At 41.0% G+C, this 14,377-nt stretch overlaps 1 protein-coding gene across 3 annotated transcripts; it reads right to left on the reverse strand.

Moving 5' to 3' along the window:
* Positions 1-1,007: 1,007 nt before the first annotated feature.
* rbm18 (RNA binding motif protein 18) lies at positions 1,008-14,211 on the reverse strand. 3 transcript variants are annotated; one of them, XM_085793711.1, is made up of 6 exons: positions 14,014-14,211; positions 13,010-13,126; positions 7,863-7,989; positions 6,989-7,069; positions 3,694-3,794; positions 1,008-2,020 (listed from the first exon to the last, which is right to left on the reverse strand). In XM_085793711.1, the coding sequence occupies exons 2-6, from the start codon at positions 13,117-13,119 to the stop codon at positions 1,837-1,839; spliced, it is 603 nt and encodes a 200-aa protein (XP_085649837.1). In that variant the 5' UTR covers positions 13,120-13,126; positions 14,014-14,211; the 3' UTR covers positions 1,008-1,836. The 3 variants fall into 3 exon arrangements, with proteins under 3 accessions (XP_085649837.1, XP_085649835.1, XP_085649836.1); XM_085793709.1 differs by having other exon boundaries at positions 6,983-7,069; XM_085793710.1 differs by having other exon boundaries at positions 6,983-7,069; positions 13,010-13,129.
* Between the last annotated feature and the right edge of the window lie 166 nt (positions 14,212-14,377).

Raw genomic sequence — 14,377 nt, forward strand, 5'->3', positions numbered from 1 at the left:
GCAGATGAAACAGAAAGTCTCGGGGTCGTTTGACCAAAGGGAAGCCGGGTAATTACAGGATGTGTATGAGCCCACACACCGGTTTGGATCGATGTGTCAATCATTAGGGTTTTCCACCAGGATTCCCTGAAAATCTAGAGTTCAGAAAGCATCCTATCAAAAATAAAGCATGACCGACAAAAAACAATAAACGTCATTATTCTAGAGAAATGAGTAAAATATATTTTTTTTTAACGAATAGGCTTTTTATTAAAAAACAGATAAATACATACATGGAGGAGAGACCATTCTGCTGACATGAGGAATATTTGGGGGGTGATTTCACAACAACAAAGAAATAATAATTTAAAAAAGGGTGATGTCGAGAGGTAGGATTTGATTTCTTCAGTGCGATCGAAATTCTGCTTTTTCACCTGATCCAGCGATTCTACTAAACTCTGTCCCTGTTGTGACGTGGTCTGCACTAATATACGAGTTCAATATTCTCTGTAAACACTGGCTCTGCAGAGCTTTGGTTCTTCACGCCAACAAATTCACTCTTCACTTCTCCAAAATATTCTGCCTCTTTTATGCCTTGAAAATGTTGTTGTTGTTTTTTGATACAGCTTCACACAAGTCAGATCGTATTGAAGAGCACTGACAACACAGAAATCAAGAACAACTTTACATTTTAAAAATGTTTTTCCACATTGACCTCATATACAAAAAGCCCGACAGAATATCCAAATTATTCACAAAAAAATAATTAAAAAAATTCAATATTCAATATATTTTGGGGTTAAAAAGTAAAAAGTGGGATTATCAGTTTGTACAGGAAATATTGTGGTGTTTCTCTGTGGTTCTTTACGTCCTTTTTTTTTTTATCCCTGCATTATTGTTATTATCCTAATGAATCATCTGCCATTAATGAAATGCAGCTGTTTTACCTTTCCTAACAACCACTTCCATGTTGTTAACAACTTCTATGAAAGCATTGTATAAAATGTCATAAAACCACACATTGCAGATGAGATATTTAATTACTTTTAATTGAAAAATGAAAATAAAGACAGTGTGGCAAGATAAATAGCACACTCTGCGCACACCACACCAAAGTCAGTCAAAAGAATTTGACCACAGTCGTATAAAAATTGGATCCAGGGGAAAAAAGGAAGCAAACTTCTAGGAAAATAACAAGGAACTTCAAACAAAATCCTGAAGCTTACACTGAGTGTCGCTGAGTGGCTTGTGACTTATCTTTTCAACTCCATTCATACAAACCTGTTATAGATCTTTTTATTTCTCCCTCTTCATTGGCATCTTGAATAAAGACAAATACTGAAAACTAAAGGCCCACAAAAAAAAATTCTCTCTCTCTTTTAAATAGCATGATCTGAAAGTAAAAACACATGTCAAACACAATAAGAACCTCTGCATTTAGACTCTTTAAGAACATTTCTCTGCCCTTATGGCAACCGAACATCACATGACTCACCTCTGTGTGATTCACCTGCATTAAATATCTTGCAGAGGTGAGGGAGCAGACTGACGTGGGACACAACCTGCACAGGAGTTTGGTATGGGCCAGTTTTCAGACTAAACAATACAAAATGATACTGTAGCCCCCCAAAAAAATGACTACACCACTTTCAGTCCTTGTCCATACGTGGTTGATGTGATCAATCCCAAAAGTGTCTTGAAAAGTATCTTTGAATGACTTCAAAAAAATCTTTTACTCCCAGATAAAGTCTGTATAGAATCTAGTATAGAGTCTGTTTGTGTGTAGGTGGGGGCTGAGGTGTGGTAAATGGCAGAGGGGGGTTGTGGGGGATCTCCAGATTGAGCAGGAGGATGGGGTCATCTCCTAAACTTGCGGAAGGGCCTGCTCTGGTTATTGTGGTGTGATTTAGAGTAGGGCTCCCAGCGTTTCCTCTCTGGCGGTTTGTTGTAAACGTAGGCCGACGGACCCGAGTAGTTATCATCTGGATTCTCCTCCATCATCTGGAGCTTGGCCTCGATGGCGCGGATTTTTGCACTCGTACTAGAGGGGGGAAAAATACGGAGAGAGAGGAGATGTGAGGAGGGAAAAATACCAGTGTCTGTGCCGACGGTGAGAGAAGGACCGAGTGATGGACAGATCTCAGCTCGGGCTGAAGGGGAAAAGAAGAGGAGTTAGAAGTGCTCTTAGTATTAGTAGAGATAAATGAAGGGAAAAAAAGAAACGAGTACGAGCAAAAAAGATTACCCGTTGTGCTTCGTGAAAAACAGTGGAAAATCTGTATTTAAATAGTGGAACAGAAGTTGAAGGAGCGAGTGAGAGGAGGCTGCGAGGAAAATGACGGTGCAAGCTGAGAGGAAGAGCGGCGAACGAGGGAGCGAGTGAATGTGTGTGAGTGAGGGGAAAGGGAACATCTAGAGGTGGCATCAGGGAAAAGCAGGAAGCGAGTGTTTATATTTCCTCTCTTGTGCTGTGTGGAGCGAGTGATTTTCAAGTTTACACTAGAATCCAAGTGTGCAGTCTGTTCCTGCAGAAGAACCCCCGTCAGCCCCGCGGTTTGCTCCGCGCACTGGATTGTTACGGCCAGAGTTGACACTGGGAGCACAAGAGGCCCTTTACTGACTGAACAGTGCTCCCATTCGACTGATGCACTTACTGGTGTGCATATGCGAATGTTAGGGGGTTTGCAAAGTGTAGCCACAATAATGGAACGTGTGATCATTTTTTTGCTATGACAGAACTTCAACACTTCCACCCAGACGTCTCCAGGAACGAAGTGTTGGTCAAAGATGAACTCGGCTTGAACTGAGGTTTGTGGTGAAAGCGACAAACCCACAAGCTTCTCCTGTAATAATTCCAGGACCGAGCTTGAGTGGGGACGGAGAAAAGTGTGACAGGTTAATTAAGGTGTCAGGATGCTCAAGAGGAGCTTGTTTGTGCTTCAGTGCCCGTGGCTGGTCAGAGGATACAATAATTGCTCTCATGGGAATAAGGGTACAGGCTTTTAGGCAGTGTTCCCTGAAAGGCATTTATGGCTCATGAAAAATACAAACTTCAGAGGAAAAGTTCAAACCCCCATGAACTTTCTCACATTCGTGCACCTGGTAAAATTGCTGCGTAATCTGAATTTGAATGTTGAATTGTCAGTTTTATAAACTTACAATCATGAAGGTTTTGCGTGAGGGGCTTTCAGATGCTGTTTGACGATCAAACACAGCTTTATTTTCTTTAACGCCTCTGACCACATCTGTGAGCGTCAGTGGCACAGGCGGTAGAGCGGGTCGACCAATAGTCAGAGAGTTGGCGGTTCTAATCCCGCTCTGTCCCAGTCTCCTTGGGCAAGACACCTTACCCACCTTGCCTCATTTTAATGCGTATGACCACCACCGGTGTGAATGTTTATGAACGAATAATGGTTTCCTAAAAGTGCTTTGGGTGTTGGGAAAAAGCGCTATATAAATGTAAGCCATTATTATTATTATTATTATTACATCTGAGCAATCTTAGCTGACAGTTTTAAGTTCCCACTACAATGTGATGCTGTCATATTCAGATTTACTCACTGTGAAGATTGTTTTACAGTAGGTTTTGGGTGTAAAAGCTACAGGCTCAAATGTGGCTGTTTTAAGGTGGAGAGGAGGGAAAATACTGAAGGTGCAACACGTAGTTTAATGCTTCATTGGAGGTATGATGCTGTGTGTGTGTTTTGTACCAACCTGAGGTGATTGGCTGTTACGGGTCCTTCCTCTGCTGCACCGCTGCACGACGGCTCCAGGCTCGGAGGCATCGTCTTGTCGTTTCGGAAACCTTCAAACCTCTACAGGTGATACACATGGGCCAAAACCAAAAAATAAAAACAATGATCCACACAAAGAGTGGTGGACAGACAGATGACACAGAGAGAGACAGACAAAGGGGTAAAATAAGAGATACAACAGAGACAAGTGGATAGTAACAGGGTAAACAGAAGCAGAGAGCCACTGGGACATCGACCTCTGACTTATTCACATCTAGTATCTTGTATCCAGATATTATAGAACAAAAACATGGGCATCGCTTATATTTCTGAGCCAGGGCTTGTGTCTGTCGTAAATACACTGTCAAGAAGGTTCTGTGTGACATCTGTATTTAGTTGCAACTAAACACAGGTTTAGCGCCAAGTTTAAATAAGACCAATCGCAGCAGAGAAAGAAGCAGACAAAGTATACGAAAGCATCAAGAACATCAGGCCTCATAATAAATACTGACAGCAGCTCTCTGGAGAGCCAACTCCAGCTTCTTCCCACAAAGTTGAACATTATTAAACTGTAGCATTGATTTTGTTTGTGTCTGGTCAAACAGACAGAAACCAAACAGGGCCGTGCCTCCAGCTCACGTTCACACCCTAAGGCATGAGGGAGGATAAAAGTGGGAGCAGCTGAAGAGCAACAACCAGCGTCTGCACTCATTCTTTTCACAACCACCTTCCAAACATCTCCACCAGCCAACACTGAATTCTTGAAACCTGTGGAGAAAGAAAAAACAAAGACAAAAAACAAAAAAAACGGTCACATGATGGGTATGAGAGAGAGAGAGAAAGAGAGAGGGAGAGACCCCAGCGTCTGGTGCAGCAGCAGCCATTGGCAGGAGTGTGATGCTAAGAAACCATCTGACAGTGTTGCAGCTGGTGGACGTGACACTGAACCAAATGAAGTTGCATAGAGTTACGTACATATATGTACAGAAGCACACACACCATCTTGCATTGTGTACCAAGAAATAAATAACATGTATAGCCATTAGCCAAGAATAGGTTGAAAACAATGACCATTCCACCAGCCAGGACCCTTCCCTTCCACCTATTTCTACAGGCATGTAGCTGGAATGTAGAAAAATGACCCAACTGCTGCACTTCAGATTTTAAATAGCCTGCACTACAAAACTATACGTCTTTAACATGAAAGAGGGTTGTGGGCTAAATTATGAATACTGCCACAGGAATGTTTGGCTTAAAGCCCAATGTGACTAGCACTGCAAAAAAAAGATTGACTATTCTGCTCATTATTTATTCCAATGAATCAATTCATCTTTTGTTCTTTGGAGTGTCAGAAAATTGTGAGAATTTTCCCAAATCCAATTTTGGCTGATTTAGATTACTTGGTTTATCTGATCAAAAATGTACAATTACTATACTTATTTACTTTACTTTTGTAGTACTTCTACTTAAATCATAGTTTTTGTCTAATTATCTTAAAAAATGCTTAAACTATTAATGGATTAACAAAAATAATGAATGTTCTGTCAAATGACTAATCAAGCGATCAACTATTTACTTCATCTCTAATTGTGACATACACAATTGGTTAAACTCCGTAATGATAAATATAAAACAATACTGTAATGAGTTGAGACACAATTGTTAAAGTGTTGAAATGGTAGATTTGGAAATCTATGGATGTTTGTAAAAAGTTGGACCAAACACTTCAATATTTAAACGTTCATCAGTGCGATTTCCTCCCTTTCAAAGCGATGTAATAAAGTCAAGATGTACGCCTGGAAATCCGACAACCAGCTCCGCGCCAACTGTCTCTGACTCACTTATCCCGACATGTCACTTCTCTCTCACTGAGAGTCAGTGAGGACAGGCGCGCTGAGAATTAAAATATCACATTCAGCTGAACATGGGCTGGCCCCACTGGTGGAAAATTGTTCAGATCTTACTGGTATAATAATAATACAGATTACACTGTAAAAAAAAAAACTACTACATAGTATCTCCATCATCAGGAGCATCAGGACAGCAGCACATCCAGCTACAAGGCTCTGTTGTAATAGTAACCCTATTTCATTGGGTACCTTCTACAGGAAGAGGTTTTGGAAAATACAGCAAGTTGTTTAACTGTCAGTCTAAGCTTTACATCCTTTGATACTTAACAATGACACAATAGATTCTGATGCATCTCGCCCTTCATCTCTGTCCAAGAAACGACACCTGACTGATGCACTTCTGTCACATCAGCCTGTGCATGATGCTGTTGTGCCCCAGTAGACAGCAGCTCTTACAAGTGAGTCACTTTGCCTAAGACTGAGATGTTGATAGGCTGCTACAAATGTTATGCATACTTGCCTTATGTCACACACTTGGAAAGATGCATTTTTTAATAAAACATGCAAGATGCATCAAAAGAAAGCCTAGGAAAACTGAATTCATACTAGAAATGAGATGAGGTCATTGGCAAGTGTGAGGGAACAACATGAGGAAGGTGCTGACACTGAATTAACAAGTGAAAACTCATTTTTTGTATTTAAGCCACGGAGTGATGTAGAGAGACTGGTATTAATGGAACATTTGGGGATATAAACAGCTAAGATTGAAGTTTATAACAGCATCAGTAACCAGAGAAACTATTTTTGGTCGGGCTGATTGACTGAATCCAGCTCCAATGAATCTGCTAGCAGATTTATCCTACAACGTGTTGCCTGAGAGGCGGCAGCATTGACCTTGACCTCACTCTACTATGTGTTTGTGTGTATGTGTGTGTGTAGGGCGTGATTCGTCTCTATACAGGATATCCCTTCACCCATTGCCAGTAGGCTGTCCATTGTTAAGAGACAGGCATAAGCTGTGCTGGGATCCCACTGCCCTGCGTGTACTGACTACTGCAGTAGTAATGTGAAAATGAAAACCAACAGATGCTTTTCATAGTTTACCAGTGGGACCAGTGCCAGCACGGTTTATCTCAAGAATATTGATTATTTTTATCTACAAGTTTTATTCGAGTTTCTTCCAGTGACTACAGAGACTACTACTTGACTTTTCTTTTTAAATCTCTCAAAGTCAATTTCATTATTTTTCTTATGCACAGATATAATATATATATTTAGTTAGATAGCGGACACACCATACACTGCAGCTGCAATCAGTGTCATTAACACATTTCTATGTTCTTTAATCCACTGAACAATGAGGATTATTAAATACAATATAATTATTATTATATAATGGAACAGGCTTTTGATACTCACCCTCACCTGTGCATGCGCCCAGCGCACGACCAGCTTCTTGGACAGAGCTAGTTTCCCATTTAAACACTGGATTGCCCTTTCTGCCTCCTGCCGACATTCACAGAGAGGAAAAGACAAACAGATTTTTTTTTTTTACAGTTATGATTAAAATCAGGCTTGGTGATTACACTCCAGTCATTAAATCATTAGTCTTCACAACAGAGCGGTGGCAGAAACAATAATAGATGATGATGGACCTCACTCAGCCTGACGTGCATGCATGTGCGTCGTTTTATCTCATCAAATGAGCAAGTGGCTTTGATGCTAAATTACATTAATGAAGTACTTCTATCTGTGTGTGTGAGAGTCTAAGTGTGTGCGAGTGTGTAAGATAAACACACACTTCCTCTGTAAAGTCCTTTTGGGAGGGCTTCATATCCCACTGATGGACACTAGCTGTGAAACTAGATGTTTATCATGATCCCCAGGCTCACTCCAAAACAAATACTGCCCGCTGAACCTGTGCAGCTCAGCGGACTCCTTTGAAGTCCTATTTTTTTTTTTAAATATAGTTCACTTCAAAAAGACAAACAATCCAGTCCTGACTGCTGCATGACTTCTCATAAAGTTTGTAGGGCCAGTGTAGTACAGGAGGCAGTACTTCTTCTCAATGAAGCTACAGTACTTGATTTGATAGAATCAATGTCGTCATACAACAGTGCATGAATGCAAAATTTGTATTGGTCTTATATTAATAATAATATTCCCAACAATGCTTGACAGTTTGTAGAATTTGAATTTTTTTATTAAAATTACAATTATTGTTGACAAAAGTTAAACTTTTTTTATTTGTACTAAATGTGTTGTTTTGTATTTAAAAAGTGCGTCATCTTGCATGTACCTCTCTGGTGCAGAAGTTGACAAAGCAGTAGCCGCGCGGCTGTCCCTCTAAAGGCCCAGACTTATGGAACAGGAAGTCAAACTGTTTCACTTTGCCAAACTTCTCCAACAACTTCACCAGGTGATATCTGCAGAGGGAGAAGTCATGTGACAGAAAGCAAAAAGTAATCTAAGATTAGGACAGAAAACAGACAAATAATGAGACAAATGTAGGCTGAGCTTTTTAATATAATGTATAGCTCCATTATTATGATAAACAACATATACTCGGCCGCATAGATCTGTTCCACACTGTATTTGCTGCCCAACGGTCTGCGAATGTGTCAAGTGGGGCTAATGAGAATGACAGCCTTTTCTCCCTGACACCTTTTTAGCAGCAGGCCAGCTGGTGAGGCAGGCCAGTGATAGTAAATCTCTTATTGAGACAATGCTGAGGATACAGTAGCAGGACAATGAGGGAATAAAACAGAGGAAGCCTCAAATCCCCCCTGAGTGTCGAGCTCTGCACAAACAACCTCCACTGGCTGTGTGGACCTGCCTGGGACTGTTAGAGTGCAAATGAACATAGATATGTGGTCACCCAACAGATATGCAGTGTGTGTGTTCGTGTGAGTCTGTGTGTGCGTGCGCGTGTGTGTGTACGCGTAACTGACCGTTAGCTGCCATGGGAAAAAAAACATTTCTTGTGATGGTGTGAGTTGAGCAATGAGTTCAGATCAGAGTCGTGTGTGCAGACTATATTTGCTGTATTACTATGTTGCTGCTGGTTTATGTAAATAACCAGGTGCTGGTGGCATGTTTCCAACACATGTGGAGCAGCAGGTGCTTCACTCTCAAAGTTATTGTGCATGAAATGATAACAATATGCAATGTATGTATGTATAAATATTCAACTTTAACTGTGTGTGTGTGTGTGTGTGTGTGTGTGTGTGTGTGTGTGTAACCAGGACACTGAACCTGAAGCAGCTAAATCAGTGTTTTTCAACCTTGGGGTCGGGACCCCATGTGGAGTCGCCTGGAATTCAAATGGGGTCGCCTGAAATCTTGAGTAATTGATAAAAATTACTGATAAAAATATATTTTTTAACCAATTACTATTCTTTTTAAAATTATGATTAAAAACATCATACCCAATCTTAAACAACTGTATTCTATACTTTCACTTACTCGAATATAAATCAAGTTCAAATAAAATGCAGCATATACAAATATCTGATATTATATCCGACGCACACAGGAGGTTGGAGCCATGTATGGCATTCATGCAATTGTGTCTACTAGTTCTTTGGCATTTTCAGTTGTTTTGTTTTTTCTCACTACAGCCATTTTTTTTTTTTAAACTCGGTAACACTTTACTTGAATACGGGTTCATAAAATTGACATAACACTGTCATAACCATGACATAACACCTGTCATAAACATCACTGAATACTTATGACAGTTGTTGTTAAGTGTCATTCGGTAAGTTATGTCACTTTTGATGCAAAGTTGACATTGTTTGCGATGTACTTGTTATGAGAACTTGACATGATTAAAACATTTTGGCAATTAGGTCTGCTATGATAGGTTATGTCGTCTTTATGTCAAGTTGTCAGAACAAAAACATCTCAAACAATGTCAACTTTGCATCAAAAGTGACATAACTTACCGAATGACACTTAACGACAGCTGTCATAAGTATTCAATGATGTTTATGACAGGTGTTATGTCATGGTTATGACAGTATTATGTCCATCTTATGAACCCGTATTCAAGTAAAGTGTTACCAAAAACTCAATAAATAACTATTTGAAATAAAAATATCTCAGCTGGCGCACCTTGATTGACAAGTCTATGGCAACCTCGCGATCACATGACTGCACGTGATTGCGGGGTCGCCAGAAATTTGTGATGTCAAAATGGGGTCACGAGCCAAAAAAGGTTGGGAACCACTGAGCTAAATGTAATATTTTGGAATTTATTTATTTACACCTGTGCCTTTCCTGCAGTGAAATATCAAAATATCATGTTGAAAATTGAAACTGCACCAAAAAAACAAACAAAACAAACAAGCATTTTCCTGTGTTGTTGTTTGTGTGACTGTTCAGGCCCCAGAATGACGCCAGGTGTTTTGTATAACTGTCCAAGAGGAATTAATAATTGTGCCCTTATATTGTTCAGCTGATTGTTATTTAGAATCCTGTAGTGGTGTGTGTGTGTCTCGCCACAAAGTAAAGTGAATGACGTTAATGTGCAAGCGTGCACTCCTATGTGTGAATGGGACGCTGAGGGTGACGTGTGGGTTTAAGCTACAGGTTGTACTAATGTCTTCCACCCCTCTACGACTCCCTGGAGGATTTTAGGCCGAGGAGAATTTCTGCTTTTCCCAGACAACACCCTAAAGTCCCCTATGTGAAGGTGGTCTTTTCCTGCACTGAGCTGATTTCAAACAGGAAAGCTTGTGCTAAAATAAAGTTTACCATATTACTTATAGAAACTCTCTGCACTACTGTACTCAAATAATTTGCCTTTACATTTTGTGCACCCATGAACTTTCAAAAGGCATTCATCTAAGCCAAATACAACTAAGATGCTTTTTTAAAAGAATTAACCCTTTTAATACTATGATATATGCAAATAAATATATACATATATAAATGGAAGAGCGATTCGGTGCCAAACGCTCTAAGAACATTTTTGGACGCCGGTGGACTGGGCTACAATGGGCCGCTCCTCCTGGGGGCTGTAAAATCCACCGGAGGAAGAGGAGGAGAAGGGGGGGGGGGGGGTAAGGAAAGGGAGGGAAAGGTTGGGGAGAGGGAGGGTAAAGTTCAGAGAGGGGATGTTGACGGCAAGGTGAAAGGTGGAGGAAGGGGGGGGTGCAAAAGAAGAGAGGAGGTGAGAAGCCAGGTAGGAGAGATACATGAGCTAGGAAGCACAGAAGAGGAAGGAAGGAAAAGGGAGAAGGGCCAAAAGATTTGGTCCAGAAAAGTGCAGGTCAGAGGGGAAGAAGAGACAGAAGGAAGGGACGTGGTCGTGGGTGGGGGGTGCTCTAACTAACTGAACCTTTACATCTTCTATGTAAAGCAAAGCCTCCGCTCTGAGTCTGATGACGGTTACAAGTGCTTTCATAAAAAATTCTGACAACTTCCAGATACAACACAAGTTAAAATGTAGCAAGAGGGCCGGAGAGAGAGAGAACAAAGAGGAAGGAGGTGATGGATCACCACTAATGAGAAATTCCCTCTTTGAGCAGCCAAAGGCACAAAAGCATGAATAAGTGGTGAAAACTGGGGTTTCACCTGCTCTGTGAGAACAGGGATGTCTGTCTCAGCTGTGTGAGGAGATGGAGAGAAGAGTTACAAACTAGTGACTGATCTCTGGTCCTTTGACAGCTTTACATCAGTTGCTGAAGGGGATGAAAAGTCTTCTCAGGAGAGAGTTGCACAGAGAAAACAAAAGGAAGATGAAGGAACAAAGATTTTTTTCCAAAATCAAGGGCTTGGAATACATTTTCTCCAGGTCGAACCCAGCCTGTCATCTGGAACCAGGATGCTCCGTGGATGGAGATCTGATACTGCTAGTGACTGGCTGAAAACAAATGTAATGTACTGTAATGTGAGCTGCAATTCTCTCTTTGTTAAACAGGATATTATGAAAATGTGTATTGGATTTTTGTTAAATTAATGATCAGTATCAAAGTGAAGTCTGACCAGAGAACAGCAAAAATGAAAATGAAAGTGCTGCCTCTTTATCGCATCACATCCTAATTGATCTAATGCTTCACCAATTGCTTGACCAACCTCCTTTGCTAACACTGCCTTATACTACTGCTACCACCACTATGTTATTCCAAATAACTGCATATATAAAAGCAATATCAATATTTCTCTTAGGAAAAAACTCACTGTTGACACACGTAAAAATCCATCAGTCATATTAATCAACTCTTCATACTAATTTGTTTTGCACAAAATCTATCTTGCACAATAAACAATATTTACTATTCACTTAATATATTTATTTTGAAAGCAGTGTGTGTTGTGCAACGTATTTGCGTCATGTATTCATAATGTCCTCCTTGACTTTAAGGTCCACATTCCTCCGTTGCACTGAGCTTTGGTTTGGTGTACCGGGACAAACAGAGGGAGTACTGCGTATGCTATCCAGGAGCTAATTAATCTTCCCAATCAGCATCAGGGGCCACGGGCATTTCTCTTGTTTTCCCTCCATACTGTGCAGCAGCGGCCTATTTAAGGAGAGGTAGAGCAGAGCTGGGAAAGGGGAAGGAAACGCCTGTCTAGACTCCCACCTTAGCTCCAGTCCATACATTCTCCAGCAGCCCCCACAGGCACACAAACACACCCCTCACCCCGAAAAAAAAACTACCTCCTCCACCTCACATTGTGCATAACGGTGCCCTCCACTCTGTGTGCGAGTTTGACACACAAATGTAACAACTGGAGGACGTTTGCTTGTATATACGATGTCGTGTCTAGCGAGAGTCACTAATGATCAACACAGACACCTCAGTGTGTTGAAGCCTGCACCTCTACCAGCTGCCACCCAAACATCAACTGTGTACTTAAACATGCTTACATACACACACACACTCTCAGACACACACACAATCAGCCCCAGACTGACACAGAGAGAGTAAACAGGGCAGGTGAGTGAGGAATGATGGCTGCTCCTTAGCACAGCAGGTCTCCACGCCTCGCTGCCTCTCTTTCACACACCCAGCCCTGTCTGCTCAGTCTCAGTCTCAACACACACACACACACACTATGCATACAGTTAATCAATCATATGTGCACACACAATGTGTTGCCTCTCCAGGGCAGGTTAAAAAGCACTGCTTCAGGTTCATGCCATGGACGGCCTACCAGTCTCTTCAGATCGAACACTTGTAGCTGCTAAAATCAAACACTAACTTTGTTGTTCATTCAGCTGCCTGGATGTTTAATTTGTATAATAATTAAAATATAGCAATATTTACAGTTATTTATGCATTACTTATTTATTCTCCTTATAACCATGTTCCCCTGCTAGGCCCATGCATGGGACCTGTATGTATCCACTGTTTGCACTTTTTCAGTGAATTGATTGATTGTGATGATCTAAATAACTAAATAATAAATTAACTAAATAACAGTGGATTTACTTACTCTGTGATTTTGGGATCAATGTTGCCTATCCACAAGCGATTTCCATCATGAGCCACACTCTCTGAAATGATGGAGGCATTCTCCACCGAATCTGCTGCTGCAGACGACATGAGTACTCTGTTGGACACAGAAATATGTGTTTATAGAGAGAAAGCATATGTTTGTATTTATGTCAGTGTGTAACTGTAACTATTAGGATTGATAAGAGCATGATGGAAGTAACACTGCAATAAGCAGAAAAAAAAGAAACAATAAGAAAGGGAAAGTGTAAGCAGGCAACTCATGAAGCTAGGAAGGTGAAATACTGACTTAAAGAGGATTTAGCTCTATAGATCATATAGTCAAACATACAAACAATGGTAGATTTATAAATCAGGTGAAAGTGAATAGTGCTGGCATCAGTGGTGAGACAAAATCATGGAACCTGTTTACACACACAAAAAAGTGAGACTATTTCTACCCTGTTCTAACTCAACACAATACATTTTAAAGGTTTAAGACGTGGTACCATCAATGGGCTTCTCTCCACCATTACAGTTATTTACAGTGGGCGCGTTGTTTGTAATGTTTAACATAAATGTCAAAGAGCACATGTGTTTCATGCATGTTTAAATCAATATTGGGGCTGTCAAAAAGAGGTTTAGACGTTAAACGAGTATGGGCGGAAGTGGGAAAGTTATTGTTACTAACAGCTTCATGAGAAGCAATTCATTTCTGCAAAGATAAAAAATAAAAACAAGTTATTCTCAACAAGTTATCTGATTGACTGGCCACCAGCTAATGTTAGCTTAGCCAAACGTAAGCTACTAAACCGACCACTGTCCGCTCCTTGTTGTTGTTAGCTGGCTGAGACGGACCCGGGTGTGTGCGGTGACACTAATCTCAATCTTCCAGGGAGTGAAATGTTTAGTTGTGATCATCTAAAACGATCCACTAAACAGTTAACAGACCGTTTTAGATTAACAGTGCTAGCAGCGAGCTAGCTTAGACGCTGTTAGCTTTACCTGCTCGTTCTTCAAACTTTACTACAGCGACTGACTTCTTCGACTCAATCTACTACTGATCCCACTTTCGGGATGATTCTGCCGCGTCAAAACGTAGTACTAGTCATTTCGATAATGTTTCTCCTTTACGTTTTCCTCATGTAAAAAACGAGCCAGTTTAGCTTTAGCACGAATGATGAACAGTCGCAGTCTGACAACAAAGGCGCGGACTGATGACGTAGTTTGTTTAGCCGTATGTAACGTCTAGAGGGGGCGCTCGGTTTATGGTTTGGATTTTCCCGGTCCCGTTGTGTCTCCACGGTGGCCGGGTCTCTCCCTTCACACAGGAACCCCGCCCCCTCGGTGTAAGCCCCTGTATGATTCA

This window comes from Trachurus japonicus, chromosome 12 (genome assembly GCF_045865225.1).
Source record: "Trachurus japonicus isolate A0001 chromosome 12, Traja_1.0".
In the NCBI taxonomy this organism is placed as follows: domain Eukaryota; kingdom Metazoa; phylum Chordata; class Actinopteri; order Carangiformes; family Carangidae; genus Trachurus; species Trachurus japonicus.